Source organism: Triticum aestivum, chromosome 7B, assembly GCF_018294505.1.
Source record: "Triticum aestivum cultivar Chinese Spring chromosome 7B, IWGSC CS RefSeq v2.1, whole genome shotgun sequence".
Classification (NCBI taxonomy): domain Eukaryota; kingdom Viridiplantae; phylum Streptophyta; class Magnoliopsida; order Poales; family Poaceae; genus Triticum; species Triticum aestivum.
In genome coordinates this window covers 732054870-732079222 of record NC_057813.1, presented here as the reverse complement: position 1 = coordinate 732079222, position 24353 = coordinate 732054870, and the positions used below count along the sequence as shown (strand labels likewise).

At 46.1% G+C, this 24353-nt stretch overlaps 2 protein-coding genes across 5 annotated transcripts; one reads left to right on the top strand and one right to left on the bottom strand.

Annotated features, from left to right (window-relative positions):
• The first annotated feature begins 2562 nt into the window (after positions 1–2562).
• Positions 2563–23973, top strand: LOC123159745 (serine/threonine-protein kinase ATR). Of its 3 annotated transcripts, none has more exons than XM_044577564.1 (16): positions 2563–2847; positions 2965–3109; positions 3483–3586; positions 3705–4018; positions 4104–4228; positions 5093–5237; positions 5301–5867; positions 5958–6033; positions 6528–6879; positions 7112–8368; positions 8465–11780; positions 11862–12431; positions 12741–13367; positions 13481–13675; positions 13786–13976; positions 23880–23973. In XM_044577564.1, the coding sequence occupies exons 1-15, from the start codon at positions 2694–2696 to the stop codon at positions 13951–13953; spliced, it is 8115 nt and encodes a 2704-aa protein (XP_044433499.1). In that variant the 5' UTR covers positions 2563–2693; the 3' UTR covers positions 13954–13976; positions 23880–23973. The 3 variants fall into 3 exon arrangements, with proteins under 3 accessions (XP_044433499.1, XP_044433498.1, XP_044433497.1); XM_044577563.1 differs by lacking the exon at positions 23880–23973 and adding an exon at positions 14254–14763; XM_044577562.1 differs by lacking the exon at positions 23880–23973 and having other exon boundaries at positions 13786–14222.
• Positions 21197–23503, bottom strand: LOC123159746 (transcription factor BHLH3). 2 transcript variants are annotated; one of them, XM_044577566.1, is made up of 5 exons: positions 22750–23503; positions 22438–22623; positions 22167–22337; positions 21952–22026; positions 21197–21377 (listed from the first exon to the last, which is right to left on the bottom strand). In XM_044577566.1, exons 1-5 carry the CDS (start codon positions 23356–23358, stop codon positions 21249–21251), a joined length of 1170 nt encoding a protein of 389 aa, XP_044433501.1. In that variant the 5' UTR covers positions 23359–23503; the 3' UTR covers positions 21197–21248. The 2 variants fall into 2 exon arrangements, with proteins under 2 accessions (XP_044433501.1, XP_044433500.1); XM_044577565.1 differs by having other exon boundaries at positions 21197–21380; positions 21955–22026; positions 22750–23502.
• Positions 23974–24353: the final 380 nt, after the last annotated feature.

Genomic DNA, 24353 nt, shown 5'->3' with positions numbered 1-24353 from the left:
TTTATGTGCTAAAGATTCTTCTATAAAGTCTGTTCAAATACAAAATAAATATGCCAAAAAAAACTACTTAAATTAGCAGTAGCGGGTGTATAAAAGTTAGCAGCAGCGCCGCGATAGCAGTAGTGCGTCCAGGCAAAGCGCGCTTAGAGATACTAGCAGTAGCGAGCTTCCGCTAACAGCGCTGCTGCTACACTTGTGTAGCAGTAGTGCCGGTGAGCACGCGCTACTGCTATGTGTTAGCTGTAGCGCCTTATTAGTAGCGCATATCCCCGCGCTACTGATACATCTAAAACCCACGCTGCTGCTAGCCTTTTCCCTAGTAATGTGCGGGGGGCACACAAACTCATGGGGCGCGCCCCTCGAGCTTGTGGCTCTCTTGTATCTTGTTTGGTCTCCCCCCGAAGCTTCTAGGGTCCCTTGTGGTCCAGAAAAATTAATCCAAAGATTTTTTTTTCTGTTTGATCTCCGTTTGATATTAATTTTCTAAAAAGGAAAAAGGAAAAAATAGGAACTATCACTGGGCATTAGGTTAATAGGTTAATCTTAAAAAATGATATAAAATAGCATATAAATGTATATAAAACATTCAAGATTGATAATATAATAGCATGAAACAATTAAAAATTATAGGTACCTTGGAGACATTTCACCCCTCCCCCCGTCTATTCTCCATTGCTTAATTTTTCTACACACAGTTGCCACTATTTTGCCATTTACTTTTTTGCTATTATCTATCTGTATCACTTGTGTTTTACCTTGTAACTAGCAAGACAAGGGGCTTGACATCCCTCTTGCCATGTTCGGGACAAATTTTGATTGTGTCTTATATGCAGGTGTTGTTGACCTGTGTAGCTTAGAAGCTTCTATCGACAAACCTTAGTTCTTAACTGAGGGAAACCTTGGTACTTGCTGCTTCACCTTTCTGCTTGGGGGAATCCCAACAACTTTTTTCGTAGATTCGTTTATTTAAAATGTTTTATCTCTTAAACCGTGCATCCAAATCTCGAACTGTTTTCACCATTGGATTCCCCACGTCGAGATGTTCAAAACTAGACCCAATGTTGATAATTATTGATGATTTTTTTCATGAAAAAAACAAACAGAAAAACCGGACGAAAAAGCCGAACCGAGAGCACTTTTTTCCTTTTACAAAAGAGGCACGAAGAAAATGCATTTTTTCCTTTTCCAAAGAGGCACGACCATGCCTCTAGTGAAAAAAACATTTTTTTTTGTTTACGAGAGGCACGACCATGCCTCATACGAAAGCAAATCCATGCCTCCTGCCAAAAATAAAAACTCAAAAATCAAAGAAGGGCCCAAAGCGCGACACGTGACGGCCACTGAGAGCACGCCACCAAAGGACCATTGAGGAGGCTCACAAAACAAGCACTCTTTGATTAGTTCCTCCCGCGAGACACAAGGGTGTGGGACCTCCTATGTGCCGCTTAATGCGGCAAAGAGGCGCAATTTCGCACAGGAGACAGGTCAACTGGGGCCGACCCATTCCTTGTCTTTGGCGGATTGAAAAACCGCAAAAAGAAAAAGGGTGAACTAACTAGAAATCAAATCTGCGACCTGCTAAAGTTGCCCGCGATGCGCAACCACTACGACAAGAGAGCTACTCTGGAAGAATTGTGGCGTGAGTTTGAAAGCACTATAGACAACCGCGAAAAAGATAAAACAAGTTCGCCAAATTTCTTTTAAAAATAAAATTTGTGGGCAAGGGATCGAACTTTTGAATAGATATGCAAAAACGGGAACAATTTTTGAAGTTCTAGAACATTTTTATATCTGTGAACAAAATTTTGAAATAGGAACATTTGTTTTTTTGAAATTTCCATACATTTTTTTAATTTATGAAGTAAATTTAAACATGTGAACATTTTTTTGAATTTCCGGACAAATTTTTAAATATGGGAACTTTTTGTAAAACAAATAACTTTTGGTTTGTGAACAAAACTTAGAAAGGTGAACATTTTTTGAATTACCAAACATTTTTTAAAACGAAGCAAACAAATTTAGAAATTTATGAACAAAATTTGAGAACAGGAACATTTTCCATAAGAACGAACAAAATTTGTAAAATGCGAACATTTTTGAAAAAGAAAAATAAATCTGAAAATGAAAAATGAAATTGAAAAGGAAAGATAAACAGAGAGAAAAAAGAAACAAAAAACAAAGAAACAAATTTTAAAATGGAGGCTGAAAATCAGAAATAACTTTGGAAATACGACAATTTTTGAATACATGAACATTTTTTTGGAACAGGAACATTTTTTTGGAACAGGAACATTTTGGGACGGAGGGAGTAGTATATTTTTCAAAATGCGAACAAATATTTTGCCGCAGCGAGCGGCAAATAGGATATTCGCAAGGACGCCCATGAGTGAGTCTCGGAAAAGACAAGGACATTTTAGGCCCAACTTGAGTTTCAAACCAGCCCAAGGTGGGGAGCTGTGTGCGGGCCGAGGCTATCCATCCATCATCATCGTCCGTCTTCAGATTGGGCCCAACACAAACGACGACCACGCTCCAAACAAAGGAGAGACGACGAAGAAAAGGAAAGGAAAGGGGGGAGAAAGGGCAGCAGTTCTCGAATTCCGTTTCGAAATTATAAGGAGGGAAAGGGCGCCGCCGCCGCCGACGAACCCTCCCGCTCCGGCTCCGGCGGCGGCGACCACCGCCGGCCGGCCATGTCGAACTTTGCCGGCCACATCAAGGAGCTCCGCGCGCTCATCGCGGGCTCCTCCTCCTCCTCCGCCGCCCCGGCCTCCGCCCACTACGAGGCCAAGCTCCGCGAGGTCCTCCCCAGCCTCCTCCGCGACCACGTCCTCCCCGCCCCCACCGGTACGCCCCTCCCCTCCCCTCCCTCCTCCCGCGGCCCCGTTCCCCTCCCGGCGCGGGTCACGGCGGCGACTGGGCCGCCGCTCACATTCTCTGTGACTGACTGACCCATCGATGCAGCGACCGAGATGGAGACGTCGGTGGTGCTCAGGCTGCTCACCTACACGGCGCACAGGTTCCCCAGGGTCTTCTCCAACGGCCGCCCCGCCGAGGTCATCCGCGTCATCGGCCGCATCCTCCCCCTCTTCGCAGACCCCGACTACCAGTAAGCGCTCCCCTGCTCTTCCCCCCTTTTAAACCCTAGTCCAATCGCTCCCCACATGGGAAATCACATGGATTTAAGCACTCGATTGCGAAGTATTACTGCATCCACGTGTGAGACACGGGGTGAATTTAGCTGATGTCGTGTGCGCGGTAGAGGAAGCAACATCTAGTTTGGGGTTGTATGTTGGAATGGGAAAATGCTGCCTGTTTGAACAACCGATAGATTTGTAAATCTAGTAATGCTGGGCATCTTCAATTTCAACCGATGATGCTAGTTTGGTTATTTTATCCTACTAAATAGTTTGGTTATATGTGCGTCATCAGGTGCTATGTGTTGTTTACATACGCCCGGTTTGGTTTCTTCATCGTTGCAGGTCAATTATATTCGAGCCGGTTTGGTCTCTCCTCTCACTTCTCCGCACCGGTGACCGGGAGGCCTACAGGCAGTTCTTCCTGGATGCGATGGTTGCAGTAGAAGGCCTGTGATTCTGTTCACTTTATTTAGCTATCGTTGTACAATTTCAGTTTGTTGAGTACTCCAGTTTATTAGGTTGCGCAGAGAGGACTGGAATTGAACTTCTTGTCGAATCTAACAGATCTACAGTATGTGGCATCAAAGCACACGGAGAGTGGATGTCTTTTAAAATGCTTCTGTGGATCCTTCTCGGACATTTTGGAGTCCCCTGCGATTTTCAGTGACCTCCCAGAGAGCTTCCAGCCTAAAAATGGACCTGGCGTGCTGATTGATCTGTCTGGTGACATGAGATGGTGTTCATTTGCCACTTCATTAATTAGACTCATCAACAAATGCCTTACAGATGGTACCCTGCATGTTGAAGGGGTTGTTACCATGCCATTTGTTTCTGCTGCTTGTTCTATTCTCTGTTATGGGGATGAATCCCTGCACAAGGTTGGTATTTAACCTTGAACCTTTGTGCGTTTTCGGTTATACCTATGTACCTTCGACACATTGATTAATCAATTTGGTGCAACAGGTTTGTTTTGATTTTGCGCGGATCGTTGCAACGGTGATGACTGTTGAGATTCTTCCTACGGAAACTATTATTCGCTCAATCACATCGATTCTAAGCCAAGATGTTAATGAGCTTTCTAGTATCAGGTATGCTCTTGTCGTATCTTTTTCTTCTAGTCTAGATTATTACAATCGCTCCAGTCATGTCATGTGGAGCGGTCAAAAGTAACAAGATGTTGCGGATATTCCTCAGGTCTGTTTTACTGTGAAAGGAATCTATGAAACAATAGTTTAGATGCTTTATTATATCATTTTGTTCCCCGGTCTTGGCTTTCTGGTTTAGCATATTTGCCCACTGATATTTATGTTTTGTATTGCTTGTGACGCCTTGGTCCATACTTTGTTTTCTTCATATTTATGTGATTTAAGAAGAACCAATTGTAGGCTCCTAGTTGTATTGGAAGCAAAGCATATTGATCTATACGTACCTCTCCTATGAATCAGATCTTTATCTCTAAGTGTCAGTCAGTGTAACAGTAATGTAGAGAAGGAATATTTGGCACTTGGAAGAAGCATAGAGTGCAAATCTGTAATGCTGGATTATATTTTGCTCTTTTTTAGCCAGGAATTATGTACCCTTCCCCTTTTTGTTCAAGAATGCTAATATGTTTGCCTTCTCTGGGTAAGTTTCATACATAGTAGTCTTTTTTCTTGGTAAATTCTCTTAGTTAAACAACACTATACTGGTGAAACTGGTAGTGGTACTGATAGTTATTGAATCAGTTAGCTATACATTTTCCATAAACTGTTTTTATTATAACAAGGAAGTATTCTACAAAAGAGTTACAGCTGGGGACCTTAAGAAGATACCGTATAGCAATGTACTGGCTCGCTCTGCCTAATATTAAAAGCCTTAAATACCATGTGATGTAGGTTTTATATTGTCATGGATATTATGGGAGTGTGCACAAACACTGTCAAATAGCATAACGTTTCATCTTATTTCTGCAGAGATCCAGATTATGACTTATCAGTGGGTGCATGTCTTCATGCTCTGCATTCTTCGTGTCCTGGTTATATTGTTGAATCTACGGCTGCTGATATTGTCAATGTTTTCACAAGAGCAGTACAGACCAGCAGAAGCTCAGAGCTTCAGGTTAGCAACTTGCTTTTCCCAGGTTTTTTGGGTACTTCTCTCTACTAATGCTACCTTTTGCAGGCTGCGATGTGCAATGCGTACATGAGAATAGTCGAAGTCTGCTCCCCACAAGTATGGAAACCAGAGATCCTTCTGAAGTTGCTCTACTTGCCCAAGCCTTATGACAAAGTGACTGAATGCATTCGACTGGTTGTTGACAAATTTGGTCAGAGTTCGGTGTCTGTGGATGCCAGTGATGATCGAGGTAGCTTTCAGGAAAAATCTGAAGTATCTGACCTGCCAAAAGTCGGCCAGAAAAGAGTAGCTCAGAACCAGGAAAATACTTTGTACAAACGTCAAAAGATGTCTGAATCACGATCAACCATTGGTTCATTTATGACTAAATTATCTCCTGCTGGCATAGGACATGAACTAGCAAAAGATTATGCCTATGATCTTCAATTGTCACTAAATTCACGTATTAAGTTCCTGTCACCTGACAATCATAATGCTTATCCATTGGAGCCTGATATTGCTATACAAGTGCTTAGTCTTCTTTCTCTTTCATTCTGTGTTAACCCAAAGACAAGTCTGTTTATTAGTATTTCTAAGCAAGTTCTCTCCTGGATCCCTTGGATTTGCAAGCAGGTAGGCAGAAATCATGATAAAGCTGCATAAATTTATTTAGCTTTTCATCGTTTTTGAACTTAACATCCTAACCATTAGTGAACGATGCAGGCAACCGAGAAATGTTTCTTTTCGTTTGACATGTTACTATATTTCAGAGCTCTTCAGACTGTAATGCTTCTCCGATGTAAGGTTTTCCTCCATGTTTTGCATTTTGTACATGCCATGTTTCAACTTACATGAATTATGTTTGAGATCTTAGGTAGCTTTGCTATAAGCCTGTAACAACTGTGCAATTTCTTAATATTACTTTCAAGGTTTCTATGATCCTGTTTTGTGTTTTAAGTCCTTGTTTGTGTTTATACAACTTCTTGGGCTTATGGCTTGTTCATCATATAAGGTAGATCATTAAATACAATTTTGGTGAGCTATTTGTGTAAGACCTGCTTGTAAACCCCACAATCCATCCATCCCTGTCAAATCATCTAGAACATAGAAGGAACCTGGACCTTTCAGACATGTATAAATATGAACAAGGGATCTGCTGATCCCATTATCCCGGGATAAACTTACAAGCTCATTGCTTTGAGCTTATGCCAGACCAAATTTTATCGAGTACATGGTGATATGGCTCTCCTTTTCTCATTTTTAATGTTTACTTTTGTCGAAATGTCTATGTAGCCTTTCATCCTGGAGACTCTAAACTGTTTGGAGATGAAGCTCGGCTGATTGGTGATCGCAGTGAAGATTTAGATTATCCACTATATGTTGATCTCATCAGCTTGCTGAAAAGGGTGTGGTCTGACGGTCATGTTTCCACTCAAACATCCTTAGACTGGAACTTAAAATGCCTTGTGGTACAAGTTATTGCTAAGATTGGCAGCAGACTGAATATTGATTGTGACCTTGAACTCCTTGAACTGGCTATCCATAGTGAATCTGTGGAGGTTCAAAATGAGGCTCTTATGTCTCTGCCCATTATTGTACTGTATTCTGGTCCTAGCATGCTTGGAGTGATGTTCAAGAAACTTGAGTGAGTAAATATGCTTTACCATGATTTTAGATTATGCATTTTCCACCTTGCCTTTTGTTGAACCAAAACAGTAAATTTCTCGTTGGGTTATGATTACCAAATATTATTGAAGGCATTCCCTTGATTGAGGAAAAATTAATAAATTCAGATTTTCTTATACCACAATGCACTTAATTTGTTTTATAGTTCTTCTGTAAGATCTGATAACCTCTAGTCGTTTTTTTTCCTTCAGGTTCTTTGGTGATTTAGGATCTGATGACAAAGTGTGGAAATGTGTTGCCTTTTCACTTGGTTTCCTATCTTGTTTAAATGGAACAACTGATGTTACTGACAAAGCGGGAAACAGTTGCAAGCTGTTCATGGACAAGGACTCTAAGCAACCAGTCTCGACATTGGATCTTCTCTTGAAAGGTTTCTGGTGCCCTCACTGTGATAACAGAACTGTCAATACTAAAGAGCAGATTTCTGTTGTGGACATGGCAGTACTAGAAGCTGAGAATGTTGCCTTGAAACATAATATTTTTAAGGCCCACACACTTTTTTTCAAGTTCCTATATGCACAGACTTCCAAAGAATGTATCATTTCCATGGTTGAAGTTTTGCCACGAGTACTGAGACATTCTAGCAAAGAGGTTTTACTTGAGATGAAAATTAAGTGGGTAAAGTGTATTGATTTTCTGCTACTTAATGGAATGAAAGATGTCAGAGATGCATTTTCTCTTGTAGTATGCTGCTTTTTGGAAAACAGAGTCATGGACATTTTGTTCTCGGATGAACTGGGAATGGAGGGAGGGACTAAGGAGCTTAAGTTCATGGACAAAATAAAGCAAGCTTTTGCGGAAGCTGAAGATTCTCATGTTCTACTGACACTTTTGGAGTCTACTGCTACAATTATGCAAGCCAGTGATACTCAAGGGGAAGTTTTTTTCTGCTCATTTGTATTGCTTATTGCTCAGCTTGATAACCATGATCCCATTGTAAGGAAGACGGCATCAAGATTACTTCACAGATGCTGCACTTACAGTTTCAAAGAAGGAATAGAACTCTTCCTCTCGAATAACTTCCATGTTAGAGATGATTTATATGACTATCTTTCATCTAGACTATTAAATCATCCTGTAGTGATTAGTGAATTTGCTGAGGCTGTTCTTGGGATTAAGACTGAAGAGCTGATTAGGAGAATGGTTCCATCAGTTATACCAAAGCTTATTGTGTCTCACCCAGACAATGACCAAGCTGTTATTACTCTGCATGAACTGGCAAACCATCTAAACACTGAGCTAGTACCATTGATTGTTAATTCACTACCTAAAGTGCTTTCGTTTGCTCTATTCTATGAAGATGGGCAGCACTTGCCGTCTGTTCTACAGTTTTATCACACCGAAACGGGAAGTGATAGCAAAGAAATATTTGCAGCTGCTTTGCCAACACTGCTTGATGAGATCATATGTTTTCCTGGGGAATCTGATCATATCGCGACCGATAGAAGGTAGCTTTTCTTTTCATTGTAGACATATTTCTCTAGATACTTCCTTTGCAATTAGGCATAAGTTTGAATGAGTTTTAATGGTGTTTCAATTTTCAGGACAACAAGAATTTCACCAACAATACAGAATATTGCAAGAATTTTGACAGGGAATGACACCCTTCCTGAGTTCTTGAAGAATGATTTTGTCAGACTTCTCAATAGCATTGACAAGAAGATGCTTCATTCTGATGACTTGAAGCTTCAAAAACAAAGTCTCCAGCGTATACGGAAGTTAGTTGAGATGATGGGCCCTTATTTGAGTACACATGCACCGAAGATTATGGTTCTGTTGATATTTGCCACTGATAAGGAAGCTCTTCAAATGGATGGTCTTGATGTGTTACATTTTTTCATAAAGCAATTGGCTGAGGTATCATCGACCAGTATCAAGTATGTTATGTCCCAAGTTGTAGCTGCTTTCATTCCATCTTTAGAGAAGTGCAGAGAATGCCCTTCTGTGCATCTGAGAAAAATTGTTGAAATCCTAGAAGAACTGGTTGTGAAAAACAGTAAGTTGCTTAAACAACATATACGTGAATTGCCATTGCTACCCAACTTACCATCTTTGTCGGAAGTAAACAAAGTAATACAGGAAGCCAGAGGATCAATGACTCTGCAAGATCATCTAAAGGATGCCGTTGATGGTCTTAATCATGAGAGCTTGAATGTAAGGTACATGGTAGCATGTGAGTTGAGTAAATTATTCAAGGCCAAACGGGAGGATGTTACTGCACTTATAATTGGTGAAGATATTTCTGATTTGGATGTAATAAGTGCTTTAATTATGGCTTTACTTAAAGGATGTGCTGAGGAGTCAAGGACAATGGTTGGCCAGAGGCTGAAACTAGTTTGTGCAGATTGTCTTGGTGCACTGGGTGCAGTTGATCCTGCTAAGTTCAAGGTAATTTCGTGTGAGCGCTTTAAGATTGAATGTTCAGACGATGATCTTATATTTGAGTTGATCCACAAGCATCTTGCAAGGGCATTCAGAGCAGCTTCCGACACAACAGTACAAGATTCTGCTGCCTTGGCTATTCAAGAGCTACTAAAATTGGCTGGCTGTCAGTCTTTACCCAAAGAAGATAATGGGGAAGATTCAAGTAGTTGTGAAATGAGCAGAAGGGGTCAGAAGTTGTGGGGACGTTTTTCTAGTTATGTTAAGGAAATAATTGCGCCATGCTTGACATCAAGATTTCATCTTCCTAGTGTGAATGATGCTGCTTTACTTGGCCCAATATACCGCCCAACAATGTCCTTCAGAAGGTGGATATATTATTGGATTAGAAAGTTGACATCCCACGCAACTGGATCGCGCTATGGTATTTTCAGTGCATGCCGAGGAATTGTTCGGCATGACATGCCAACTGCGCTCTATCTCCTACCTTACTTGGTTTTAAATGCTGTTTGCTATGGAACTCCAGAGGCTCGGCAAAGCATCACTGATGAAATATTGTCTGTTCTCAATGCAGCTGCTTCAGAAAGTAGTGGGGCTATTGTTCACGGTATTACTGGGGGCCAGAGTGAGGTTTGTGTTCAAGCCATCTTCACTTTACTTGATAATCTTGGGCAATGGGTTGATGATCTCAAGCAGGAAATTGCTCTATCCCAGTCTAATAATGCCATGGCTGGGAGGCAAGCAGGTAAATTGAACGATGAAACCTGTTCTAATAACGGCCAAGATCAATTGCTGGTGCAGTGTAGCAATGTTGCTGAGCTGTTGGCTGCTATACCTAAAGTTACTCTAGCTAAGACCTCTTTTAGATGTCAAGCTCATGCTCGTGCTCTAGCATATTTCGAATCTCATGTCCGAGAGAAGTCCGGGTCCTCTAATCCAGCTGCAGAGTGTAGTGGCACTTTTTCAGATGATGACATCTCTTTTCTGATGGAAATATATGGAGGATTGGATGAGCCTGATGGCCTATTAGGTTTAGCTAATCTGAGGAATTCGTCAAGCCTACAAGATCAACTTATCATCAACGAGAAAGCTGGAAACTGGGCTGAAGTGCTAACACTATGTGAACATGCTTTGCAGATGGAACCTGATTCTGTCCACAGACATTGTGATGTTCTCAACTGTTCGCTAAACATGTGCCACCTTCAAGCCATGATTGCGCATGTGGATGGTTTGGTTGGCAGAATACCTCAGTATAAGAAAACATGGTGCATGCAAGGTGTGCAAGCAGCTTGGAGATTAGGAAGATGGGATCTCATGGATGAGTACCTACCCGAGGCAGACAAAGGTCTTGTGTACAGTAGCACGGAGAACAGTGCTTCGTTTGACATAGGTCTAGCAAAAATATTCAAGGCGATGACGACAAAAGATCAGTTTATGGTTGCTGAAAAGATCGCCCAGTCCAAGCAAGCGTTGCTTGTCCCGTTGGCTGCAGCAGGCATGGACTCGTATATGCGTGCCTATCCTTACATTGTCAAGCTCCACATGCTGTGTGAGCTGGAAGACTTCAACTCCCTGCTGGGAGATGAGTCATTTCTTGACAAATCATTCAGTGCAGATGATCCAAGTTTTCTGAAGTTAACAAAAGACTGGGATAACCGTCTTAAATGTACACAATCGTCTCTGTGGGCAAGGGAGCCTTTGCTTGCTTTCCGAAGGATGGTTTATAATCTTAGTCATATGAATTCTCAAGTTGGGAACTGCTGGCTTCAGTACGCTAAGCTCTGCCGTTTGGCTGGTCATTATGAGACAGCCCACCGTGCAATACTGGAAGCAGATGCTTCAGGTGCTCCAAACGTTCACATGGAGAAGGCAAAGCACCTCTGGAATATACGGAAATCTGATAGTGCTATAGCTGAACTTCAGCAAACGCTTCTAAACATGCCCACGGAGGTTTTGGGAAATGCTGTCCTTTCATCACTTTCCAGCCTTTCTCTCGCATTGCCAAATGCGCCTATCTCTGCAACACAAGCATCAAAAGAGAATCCAGATGTGTCTAAAACCCTTCTTCTTTATACTAGATGGATCCACAATACAGGGCAAAAACAGAGCGAGGAAATAAAAACTCTCTACAGTAGAGTAACAGAGTTGCGGCCCAAGTGGGAGAAGGGTTTCTTTTGCATGGCAAAGTTTTTGGATGATTTACTTGTTGATGCTAGAAAACGTCAGGAAGATAAGAAATTCACAGGTGGAGTTGGATCTGTTACTCCTGGCTCTGCTGGAAGTGCAAGTGCCCCAGCTAAAGAGAGGCCTTGGTGGGAGTTGGTTCCAACAGTCTTGCTATGTTATGCAAAAGGACTTCACAAAGGACACAAGAATCTTTTTCAAGCACTACCAAGGTTACTTACGGTTTGGTTTGAATTTGGAAACATATACATCCAAGAAGGGCCAAGTGCAGAAATGAAAGTCGTTCATGATAGGGTAAATTCTGTTTCACATGTTTTTTTTCTTCTTCATTTTTTTCAATCTGTGTAAGAGATCTAATCAGCCCATCTAATGCAGATGTTAGCCGTCGTCCGTGGGTGCTCGAAGGATCTACCAACTTATCAGTGGCTAACTGTGCTGTCTCAGTTGATATCTCGCATCTGTCATCAGAATGCTGAACTTGTCAGAGTTGTAAGATACATTATCCAGGTGGTTTTACAGGCATACCCTCAGCAAGCACTTTGGATGATGGCTGCAGTGTCAAAGTCAACAGTTTCTGCAAGACGAGAGGCTGCTACACAAATATTAAAATTAGCAAAGAAGGGTGTTGGGAAGAGGAGCGACTATGTTGCGCTGTTTAATCAGTTTCCTTCTCTAATAGAACATCTTATTAAGCTGTGCTTTCACCCAGGGCAGCCCAAGGCGAGGTCAATAAATATCTCAACTGAGTTCAGTTCCTTGAAAAGAATGATGCCCCTAGGAATTATATTACCTATCCAACAGGCTCTCACTGTAACTCTGCCATCATACGATTCAAATATGTCAGGTCAATCTACTTTTCACCCCTTTTCAATCTCTGAGCATCCTACTATAGCTGGAATAGCCGACGATGCAGAGATCCTTTCCTCCCTTCAGAAACCAAAGAAGGTATGCACATGCACATATTTAATACTGCCATACTTGATAATTACGCCTGTTTGAGGAGCAACAATTGTCAATATATACTGACGTTTATGCACGGAAGTAGTCCTAGTCATTTTTTTATGGATGGCGTGCATCATGGTATTGTGGTTGCAAGTCATTAGTTGGATATGGCGTGCATCAAGGGTCCAGATCACTTGTTTGCACTCATTTAAGTACTTTTTTTGTCATTTATGATTAGTTTTCATTGTTAAGGGTCTCAACTAACTAATACCTCACTCATTTAAGTACTATTTTGATCATTTTGAACTTCAGGTTGTGTTCCTCGGAAGCGATGGAGTGGCTCGCCCATTTCTATGTAAACCGAAGGATGATCTTAGGAAGGATGCACGCATGATGGAGTTCAATGCTGTGATCAATCGTCTCCTCTCCAAAGTTCCTGAGAGCCGCAGGAGGAAGCTTTATATCAGAACCTTTGCCGTGGTTCCACTTACAGAAGACTGTGGACTGGTAGAATGGGTGCCCAACACCCGTGGTCTTCGGCATATTCTTCAGGACATATACATAACTTGCGGGAAGTATGACAGGATGAAAACAAACTCGCAGATGAAGAGGATATATGATGTATGCCATGCCAGCAAAATACCTGAAGACGAGATGATGAAAACTAAGATCCTTCCATTGTTTCCCCCGGTGTTCCACAAATGGTTCTTGACGACATTCTCTGAACCAGCTGCATGGTTTCGTGCCAGAGTGGCATATGCGCATACCGCCGCAGTTTGGTCAATGGTTGGGCACATTGTGGGGCTTGGTGACAGGCACGGCGAGAACATCCTTATCGACGCGACGACCGGGGACTGTGTTCATGTGGATTTCAGTTGCTTGTTTGACAAGGGTTTGCAGCTTGAGAAGCCTGAGGTGGTGCCATTCAGGCTTACACAAGTAAGCAGTGAAATCTTATTTTGCGCTTTCTTTTCAGCAGCTTATCCAACGAATTGAATCCGATTTTCGTTACAAGTACTACTAAGATTGGCATGCTGAATTTGCTATTGCAGAACATGATCGATGGGTTGGGCATCGCTGGGTACGAAGGCGTCTTTCTGAAGGTCTGCGAGATCACTCTGTCGGTCCTCAGGGGCCACAAGGAGGCGCTCATGACGGTCCTCGAGACCTTCATCCACGACCCACTAGTGGAGTGGACCAAAGCCCACAAGTCCAGCGGAGGGGAGGTCCGAAATCCGCAAGCGCAGGTGTCATCAACATCCTTTATCTAAAAAAATAGATATTATTAGTATTTGATCGTTGCTAACACAACCGTGTCGCTTTCCTGATCCGCCTCTTGTTTCGGATGATGATCCAGAGAGCCATCGCCAACATCACGGCGAGGCTCCAGGGCGTCGTGGTGGGCGTCAACGCCGCTCCCTCCCTGCCGCTCTCCGTTGAAGGGCAGGCGCGGCGGCTGATCGCGGAGGCGGTCTCCCACAAGAACCTCGGCAAGATGTACATCTGGTGGATGCCCTGGTTCTGAGTTCCGACCATCTTAACTAACAGGTCCCCTCCCTCCCACGCTGCTAATGTGTGTTTTGCTGGATCATGTAGACATACATACATACATGCAGCAAGTAGAGGCAGCTTAGCGGCGTTTTTGTGACCAGTTCCTTAGCTGCCTTGGTTCCTGTTTACCAACCACTGACCGCTCGTTGTTAGTGCGAGGCACCGAACATACTCCTTGTGAGACATTTTGTGATGCCCCCGCTAACAAAATACGACTGTAAAGAAAGTTTTTCGGTGTTGTCATGGTGCTTAGGGTGGTGTTTCCTCCTGCCAGGTCCATTCTGCACTGTAGAGTTGGCTCTGGGCATCCTCACAGTCACGGGAATTCTCTCTCTTCCCTCCACGTTTTGGAGGATCCCAAAAGGCTCAATCATACACGTAGAGTTTGCCCGGGGATGGGCAGTGGCAGTGGCAGTGGATGAGTGCAGCCATGCCAAATGCCACATGCCACATGCCACGCCTCCTCTCCGGCGTCAGGATGATTCCAACACGAGGAAGTATGGCGAGAGAGAGAGAGGGAGATATACTACTGGGCACTTGGCAGCCGTCGTCATGGCGTCAACAGCCAGCCCAGCCACAGCCAGCCGCATCTCGAGCGGACGAATATCATGGGCAAGCAAGCCAGCCAGCCGAGAGGCGTCATCATCCACTCCGTTGCAAGCAGCTGCATCCGCTTCCAATTTCAGGAATATCTTACTGGCACCGGCGCCACACCATCCTTTTCGCTCTGACGAAAAAAGGGCTGCTGTGGTTCTCGGCCCGGAACTGCAAACGTCCGCCGGCAAGAGCACAAACTCCCGAGTTTAGATTTTGACCGACCCGCGCATCAATCCAAATACAAGAGCCAAGCACAACTTTTTAATTCGTTTTTTGAGAGGAAAAAGGTGCCCTGCAAAAAGTGCCCCCCTTTGGGGCATTACAAAATGCGGACCTCCTTCCCTGTAAGGACTGACGAGCTAAGTACGCTTGTTGCAAGCTGATGAACCATAAGAAATTTTGTAGGCTGATCATTCAGAGGTTAGTGGCTGATGATTGGGGTAGAAAACTGGGCCGGCCGGCCGGCCGGGCTGCTTTACCGACATGATCTTTGTCTGCTCGGCTGGATGGCTGGCCGGCCGGTGGTCTAGAGCGTGGGAATTAGGGGTCAATGGTCCTGCTGGAGGCGAGGGTTGCTTAACTGGTCGGTCCCCGGCCTCACCCGGGCAAGAATGCCAAGGGATGCGACAAGGGCCACTGGTCCTCCTCATCCTACTCGCTCACACACGCAGCGGAGGAAAACGGAGGCCAACTTCGAATATTCGTAGGAGAGGACGAGCTCGCCTGCTCACTTTATCTCCCTGCGCTCGTTTGTATCGGGATCCCAGCACATGGTTGTATGGATAGTAATTAGGCTCCAGGAAAATACTGTGTTGACCCCACAGCGCACGGCCGTGCCGTTTGGCAGGATGACTGATGGCGCCAGCTCACATCCAGTACCCACCGCACAGGGAAGGACTGCCATCATGTGCCGTACAGTACCGTCTGCCACTGGCCACGGCCACTCCGACCGAACAGAAGATTGTCGAGCTGTGCACCAAGAGGCTGCTGCTATGATTAAAAACTTGATGTACTGATTTGACAAGATTTGGTTACGTACATTATGTGCAGGAAAGAATTCATCACACAACCTTGCTCCAAATAGCTAAAGCATGGCAACAGCAATATAGCAAAGGCAATCTGAAACATAACTTAAATACAGATGCAGTAAAATTATTCGGTCATCTTAATACAGCCATAACATAACATGCAAAAAAAATACAGCCATAACATAACCTGCAAAAAGAAAAATACAACCATAACATGCTAACAACAAATCCAACAGCTCCCATGATCTGCAATGACCTCGAGTGTCTCTTTTGAACTGTGAAACTGATCATACCTGGAAAAAAATGTTTGTGCTCTGAATCTTGTAACATTGCATGCCCATAAACATGAACAAACTAGTAGATATATTTTCACAACTAGGAAATTAGAGCAAAGAAGACAAGAGTGTTTCCTCCAAAAAAAATTGTAATCTGCCTAATGATAATGATTTCATTGAAAACATTTAGACTATGTTGATGAGCCTGGCACACACAACATCTAATTAGAAAAATCATCTATACAAACAGATCACTTGGCTTTGACTAGAAGAGATCTGTACTGGCTGGCTGGTTGGACCAGCATGCCCATCAGTCAAAACTCAAAACCATTCAAGCAAAATTGACATGTATTCTATCTGGAGTAGCAATGTGAAATATGATAAAGCTATGTCAGGAAAATTAGGGAGAATGTAAAAAAGGAAAAGCAGGAACAAAAAGTTAGATCCTTTTTACTGTCTTTCTTTTGAGCAGTGAGAAATGACCAAAAAGTATGTTTTTTAGCACAGAAGAACCATCATATGAACGAATAATGTATATATGAGCAGTATTTTTTGCTTAATCTTTTCTTTTCAATCGGGTTTCAATGGAAACAAAGTCATTTGTTGTAATACACTCGCGACACCGATTGCCAGTGATTGGCTTCTTTTCCCGCTGACACGTGCTTACGTATAATGTATACAGGTTTAGGAAAAATCCTAGCTTACAAGACAAAATCGAATTGTAAAATTGGACAGACCACTAGTAGCTCACATTGTAAATCAGCAGCCTTATCAGCTATCACTGCCAGGCACTCACATCGCAAGATCGAGTACTTCTTCGGCTTTCCCTGCCAAAAATATAAAAGAGTCCACATGAAACACGCCAACTATGTCGGCCTACCAGGAATGATGTCCAGGAGGTGAACATGACACTCACACCAACTCCAACGTGCGGCCTCATTATGTCCACGTCTGTCCGTTTGGTCCCAAACGGACAGACCGCACGGCCCAATGCGCGACTCCATCCTTACTTTCTGTCCGTTTCACGTCCGGCCCGCTTCATTTCCTGCTCAAACATCCGCCGGCTTTGCGTCCACACGGACGACGAACGGATGCCGACGCGCTTGCTTAGCGTTCGCTTCGATCCCGCGTGGCAGCTGCCCACCTACCAGCCACCACACACATTTAAGGCGCACACGCGGACGCGGGCGGCCCCACTTGGCAGCCACCCCAGCCGAACGGTCGTCGTCCTTTTTAATTTGGAGGTCGTGGACCGGTGGGAGTCCACACTTCCACTTCCCCGGTGACGCGTTCCTCCTCGTAGCCCGACAGTCAAACCCTATCCCACCGCTCCTCTACCTCCCCGCCAGCGACAATGATGGCCGCTGGTTTCCCGGCCGCAAGACGAGGCACGACCACAAGGCCAGGTCCTCGTCCGGCCGGCGTTGCCGCTTCCCCACTCCACCTCCGGCCTGGCAGGGGCAGCCATCCCACCTCTGGCAGCCACCTTCATACGTCGACCTCACCGGCGGCGACGACGATGAGTAGACGGCGGCTGCGAAAGGCGACGAAGGCCCTTATCTAGTTTCTTTTTACATGTTTTTGTTTATATTAATGTGCGGAACTTGGGTAATGGGACGTTTTATTGTTTATATTAATGTTTTTGAGTTGTTTTCAAGGTTTATTAGGTTTTTGGGGTTTTTAAATCCACGTCCGAAAAACGGACAGTTTGGGGTGCGGTCGGCCCGTTGGGCGCATCGCAGGCCCTTATCTATTTTTTAATGTTTTTGTTTATATTAATGTGCTGAACTTGGGTAATGTGGACGTTTTAATGTTTTCGAGTTATTTTCAATGTTTATTTGGGTTTTTTGGGGGTTTAAATTCACGTATGAAAAAATGGATAGTTTGGGGTGCGGGCGGCCCGTTGGGCGCATCGCAGGCCCTAATCTAGTTTTTTAATGTTTTTGTTTATATTAATGTGCTGAACTTGGGTAATGTGGACGTTTTAATGTTTTTCAGTTATTTTCAATGTTTATTTGGGTTTTTTGGGGGTTTAAACGTATGAAAAAATGGATAGTTTGGGGTGCGGTCGGCCCGTTGGGCGCATCACAGGCCCTTATCTAGGTTTTTCATGTTTTTGTTTATATTAATGTGCTGAACTTGGGTAAGGTGGACGTTTTAATGTTTTTGAGTTATTTTCAATGCTTATTTGGGTTTTTGGGGGGGTTTAAATTCACGTATGAAAAAAACGGATAGTTCGGGGTGCGGTCGGCCCGTTGGGCGCATCACAGGATCTTATCTAGTTTTCTTTTAATGTTTTTGTTTATATTAATGTGCTGAACTTGGGTAATGTGGACGTTTTAATGTTTTTGAGTTATTTTCAATGTTTATTTGGGTTTTTTGAGGGTTTAAATTCACGTATGAAAAAACGGATAGTTTGGGATGCGGTCGGCCCGTTGGGCGCATCACAGGCCCTTATCTAGTTTTTTCTTAATGTTTTTGTTTATATTAATGTGTTGAACTTGGGTAATGTGGACGTTTTAATGTTTTTGAGTTATTTTCAATGTTTATTTGGGTTTTTTGGGGGTTTAAATTCACGTATGAAAAAACGGATAGTTTGGGGTGCGGTCGGCCCGTTGGGCACATCACGGGCCCTTATCTAGTTTTTTTAATGTTTTTGTTTATATTAATGTGCTGAACTTGGGTAATGTGGACGTTTTAATGTTTTTGAGTTATTTTCAATGTTTATTTGGGTTTTTTGGGGGTTTAAATTCACGTACGAAAAAATGGATAGATTGGGGTGCGGTCGGCCCGTTGGGCGCATCGCAGGCCCTTATCTAGTTTTTTTTAATGTTTTTGTTTATATTAATGTGCTGAACTTGGGTAATGTGGACGTTTTAATGTTTTTGAGTTATTTTCAATGTTTATTTGGGTTTTTTGGGGGTTTAAATTCACATATAAAAAAACGGATAGTTTGGGGTGCGGTCGGCCCGTTGGGCGCATCGCAGGCCCTTATCTAGTTTTTTCTTAATGCTTTTGTTTATATTAATGTGCTGAACTTGTGTAATGTGGACGTTTTAATGTTTTTGAGTTATTTTCAATGTTTATTTGGGTTTTTTGGGGGTTTAAATTCACTTATGAAAAAACGGATAGTTTGGGGTGCGGTCGGCCCGTTGGGCGCATCGCAGGCCCTTATCTAGTTTTTTTTAGTGTTTTTGTTTATATTAATGTGTTGAACTTGGGTAATGTGGACCTTTTAATGTTTTTGAGTTATTTTCAATGTTTATTTGTGTTTTTTGGGGGTTTAAATTCACGTATGAAAAAACGGATAGTTTGGGGTGCGGTCGGCCCGTTGGGCGCATCGCAGGCCCTTATCTAGTTTTTTTTAATGTTGTTGTTTATATTAATGTGCTGAATTTGGGTAATGTGGACGTTTTAATGTTTTTGAGTTATTTTCAATGTTTATTTGGGTTTTTTGGTGGTTTAAATTCACGTATGAAAAGACTGATAGTTTTTGACGGTCGCACAACCGCAAGCGCACGATCATGTCCGTTTTCCTGCCCAAACGGACCAAAAGCGAACGAAACGGACGTCTGTTTAGGCCAGACTAGATAAGGGCCTGTGATGCGCCCAACGGGTACCCTTCTCGTTTATGATCATGACCGGAGGAATAGTTTCTTAGAATAGCAGGTACCCTTCACGTTGGAGCCCAGTTGCCGCTTGCCAGTACTGTATTTCCTTCTTTTTTTCACCTCAAACGCCGTTTGTGAAAGCCGGTAAACGGAGCTCCGGTTATCTTGTACGGACGGCCATCATCACCCAGTTATGTCCTCCGTCAACACGTCAGGCGGACCCATTCCTGTACATGCGGCAGTATTTCTACCATCCATAAATGCAGATGAAACGTGAGGCTGCACCATTGGTCCATATAACGGGAGTAGGCGAGCTCGTGCGCTCTTTCGCCACTCTCAGGCCAACTTATATTTTTCTACTACTAGTACACAATGTCACAGCCATCCATCAATACCTTCATCATCGCCGTAACTGTCTTTATAGAAAATTGTGTATTGGGAGAAACTTTCTTTTTTCCAATGCAACATCCATGTCTTCATCATCGCTGTATTTGTCTTTATAGGAAAAAAAATAAAATGTATGTTGGGAGAAGTTTTCTTTCTCCGATGCAGCGCCCATGTCTTCATTAGTGAAGATCTGAGGCGCGGCGCAACGCAACGCGAAGCAACAGCTGGATGGGGCTGCTGAGAGCATCTCCAACAGCCGCGGCAAAAGGCGCGCCCGCACGGTAAAGTCTGGCTTTAGCGCGCGCCGGCTGGTTCCGCGCGCTCCGACGGTGGCGGGAACTTACCGCGCGCGGGGGAAGAAAGCGGCATGCGGCGCGGTAGATTTGGCGCGCCTATAAATTGCCGCGCTCGCCACGCGCACAGCACACAACCACGCGCCCTTCCCTTGCAACCTCGCCGCTTCGCAACTTTCCGCGCCGCCACCGCGCCATCGCGCCGCCGGGGTGCTTCGGGCTATCGCGGCGTCCGCGAGCGCCCCAACGGCTGGTACTCCGTCGAGATACGGTCCGGCGACGTCCGGCTCGGCCTTGGGACGTTTCGGAGTACGTAGGAGGCGGCCCGCGTGTACGACGCGGCGGCGTGGCGCTTGGACAGGCCCCGGTCGCAGATGAACTTCTGGGACGTCTTCACGTGCGAGCAGGCGCATCGCGTCGCCCCTCCGACGCGTCTCATCACCGACATGGACCGTGCCGACCACGCTCGGCGGTAGCGCCGCCTCCTCGTCGCCGAGGAGGACGAGCGAGCCATGGCGGAGTGGCGCCGTCGTCACCCGGAGGACGTCGCCGACGAGTGCGCCTACTGGGCGGAGAGGACGGCAAGGCGCCGCGTGGAGCGGGCTGACCGGCGTCAGCGGAAGGCATTGGCGAACGAGCAGTGCGACATAGTTTCAGCAGGTGGGCGGTCGTTCTTCACCGCGAATGACGAACGTTGGGACGACATATGGATCTCAACCTCGAACGACACCGACGAGGATGATGATGGTGATGGTAGCGACTTGGAGTAGTTTCTATCTATGTATGCTATAGTAGTTTCTATCTATCTATCTATGTATGTCGAACTATCTATTATCCATGTAAAATATCTTGTGTCGTTTTTTTTTATCTATGCAAAAAATATATTTAGAATGAGCGTGCGCGCTGCATTTTTACCGCGCCTGCTGGAGCAAACGCTGCGCGCCGCGCCAAACCAGGCGATGGGCGCGCGCCAAATCAGTTTTTAGCGCGCGGAGTTGCTCTGATTTAGTGCGAAACATTGTCCAGTGTCAAGCAACAGGGATCCCTCCCTCCAGGTGCTGAAATCATTTCCCTCATCTTACACACATAGGGAGAGGGGATTTTTTTTTCGGAGAGAAGCTATTTTTCTCCATCCATCCAGCACGTCTTCATCACCATCGTCATTGGAAAACAAAACTGGGGAGAGACTTTCCTTTCCCATGCCCATGCAACGTCCCAATCGGCCAGCCATCCATCCATGTCCTCTTCTTCAGCGGCAGCATCATCGCCATCACCGGTGAGGTTGTGAGCAATGCAAAGCAAGCAAGCAAGCAACGGCGTTCTGCTGCTGCATGATTCATCAGCACAGTATGCATCCGCTGGTGCCCGCCCGGCATCGCCGATGTCAACCAACAGGAGCAACACGGCCGGTGAAACACTAAACAACGGCCGGAAAAGCGCAGGAGCGAGGGGATCATCGCCCTCACCAATCATTCACCGGAAAGGCGCCCGCCCGCCGATCTTCGTTGCTAACAGGAGAGAATTTTGATCACGGCGACGGACATGGTTATCAATCATCTGCGAAAAAGGCTTCTCCCCCCACCCACCCCGAATCTTTGCCCAACCCCTTTTCGCTACTGCTGGCTGCTCGTACTAGTGCTAACTGCTAATTCTACTCACTGCTACACCTACTTCTACTTCTACTTTATTATCCTTCCTCCTCCTCCTCCTGCTGCTGCTGCTGGTCATGGCGGTCATGGACTCATGGTGGTGCTGGTGCTGGTGCTGGTGCTTCCTCACAAGCAGCCGCCCCCGTAGCCGGCGTTCTTGAACAGCTCCTGCTTGATGGCGTCCGCGCTGATCATCTCCCTCTGCATCTGCGCCCAGAAACGACCCGAAATCAGCTGGGATTAGTGACTGAACTGACGATGCGGCTCAAAAAAGAAGAAGAATCCATCCATCCATGTTTGCTGGTGAGCTGACGAATCCATGGATGCACGGAAGCATCGTTGGTTACCTCGGAGCAGGAGGCGTGCATGGCGAAGTCGTTGAAGCAGCTGACGACGCACTGCTGGATGTCGAGGCCGAGGGTGTCGAGCGTGCCCACCGTCGACAGCAGCAGCCCCGGCTTGGCCGCGCAGTAGACCTCCACCCGGGTGTCGCCCTCCTCCTTGCGCTCCACCTCGAACTGCAACAACACCTCTCCGTCAGTCTCCCAGTCAGCAATGGCGCTCTGCTCCATTGGCGAGGGCAGCGGGCGGGCGGCCTGGAACTAGAAGATTGCTGACCTTGGGGGTGTTCCGGGCGAGCATCTCGTTGGGGTTGAGCTCCCGGAACACGCTCAGCAGCGGCGCCGCCGGCCCGGGATGCTGGTGCGGACACGCCTCCTCCATCTCCTCCTGCAGCCGCCGGATCCTCTCCAGCAGCTCCTTCATGTAGTCGATGGTGTCCCCCAGGATCGACGTCCTGTCCATCTACACGCCCGCCCAAAAACAAATCCCCACCAAGAACGCACATTCAGTTTGATTTACCCCCAAGATTAAGATTTTGACGAGGTCGATTGCAGCGGTGAAATCGGGAAGGAGGGGGCTTTTTTTCACCTTGCTGATCTTGGGCACCACGGAGCGGAGCATGGAGAGGCGGTCGTTGAGCCGCTTGCGGCGCCGGCGCTCCGCCATCAGGTTCTTGGACGGCATGCCCTCCACCCGCTTCTTCCTCGACGCCGGCCCCTGGGGCAGCGCCGCCATCGGGCCCGGGCCGAACGCGCCGCCGTCCGCCGCCGCCGCCAGCCCGGGCTCCACCTTGCAGGCGCCGAGGCCGGCCCCCTCCGCCGCCAGGGCCGCCTTGGGGTCCATCGCGGCGAGAAACCCCATCTCGCCGTACCCGCCGCCGACGGCATTGGGGAAGGGGCCGCCGCCGTAGACCTCGCTGAGGCAGTCGAACCCCCCAGAAGCCACCGCCGCCGCCTGCTGATGCTGATGCTGGTGCTGCTGCGGGTGCGGCTGCTCGAAGGAGGCGGTGAAGGTGGGCAGCACGCTGACGGTGGGCTGGTGCCGCTCCTGGAAGCAGTCCATGGCGCCGCCGCCGCCGCCGCCGGCCCCGCAGGCCGGCGAGAAGAAGTCCCCCATGGCATTGCACTCCCACGCCGCCGTGGCGTCCCTCCTCAGCGAGAAGAGCTCCTCCAAGAACGCCTGCTCGTCCAGCTCCATTGCCCCTCTTCCCCCCTCCTCCTCCACTTCCTTCTTGGCCTCCCCTTCTGACAAAGATGGAGACGGGAGAGAGTGATGTGTCTCTGTGTGAGAGAGGGGGGGATGGGAGGAAGGATGATGATGGTATTGTGTTGGTGTCCATGGTGAGTGGGGATTAATATACTCCCTGGTAATGAACGGTGAGCAGTGGCATTAAGGTAGGCTGAAGGGTTCCATTAGGGAGATCATGCATGCATGCATGGAGCATAGGGATGTGATTGGATTGGGAAGGAATCATGCCTTTCCATCCCTCTGGGCTTAACCTAATCAAATGTAACGCGAGCGGCTCCCAATCAACCCAGGTTTTGTACTCTTGCGGCTTGTGAGCTAGCAGTACTACTAGTACTAGTACTAGCACTAGTCTAGGGGTGAGAAAGATAAGATAACAGTGGCCAGGGGAATCAGGGAGGGAGTACTCCGGCCTCTCTCTCTTTTCTTTTCTTTTCTCGTGTGTAATGGCCTCCCGCCACACTCATGTGCAGGGAGGGAATCGGCAGAAAGCGTGACAGGAGACGGATGGATAGATATGATGCGTCCATCTGTTGGACATAATAAAGGCCGGGCATCATTGCGCTGAAGAAAAATTGTGGCCAGGTGCTGCGTCTGTGTGTGTGTGTGGGGGGGGGGGGGGGGGGGGGGGTTTATTCCTGAAAGAATGCAATGCAAAGTACTACGCCATCAACACATGCTGCATAGGTGATTGTGTGATCTTGGTGTGAGCAGCCAAGCAGCCGTTGTGTAATAGCCATGTCGCTTGTTATCCTAAACTGTGATTGATTACCTCGTGGTGTACGGCACAGGTGAAGCTGCCGATACTATAACTTTTACGAATGTTATGTATGTTATTCCGAGTGGGGTTAGTGGTAACTAGGAGGCAACGGGAAGGGTCCAAAACCGTCTTTCTGGGGCGGTCATCGCGCTTGCAGCGGTCAGGCACAGACTTTTACCCATCCGTC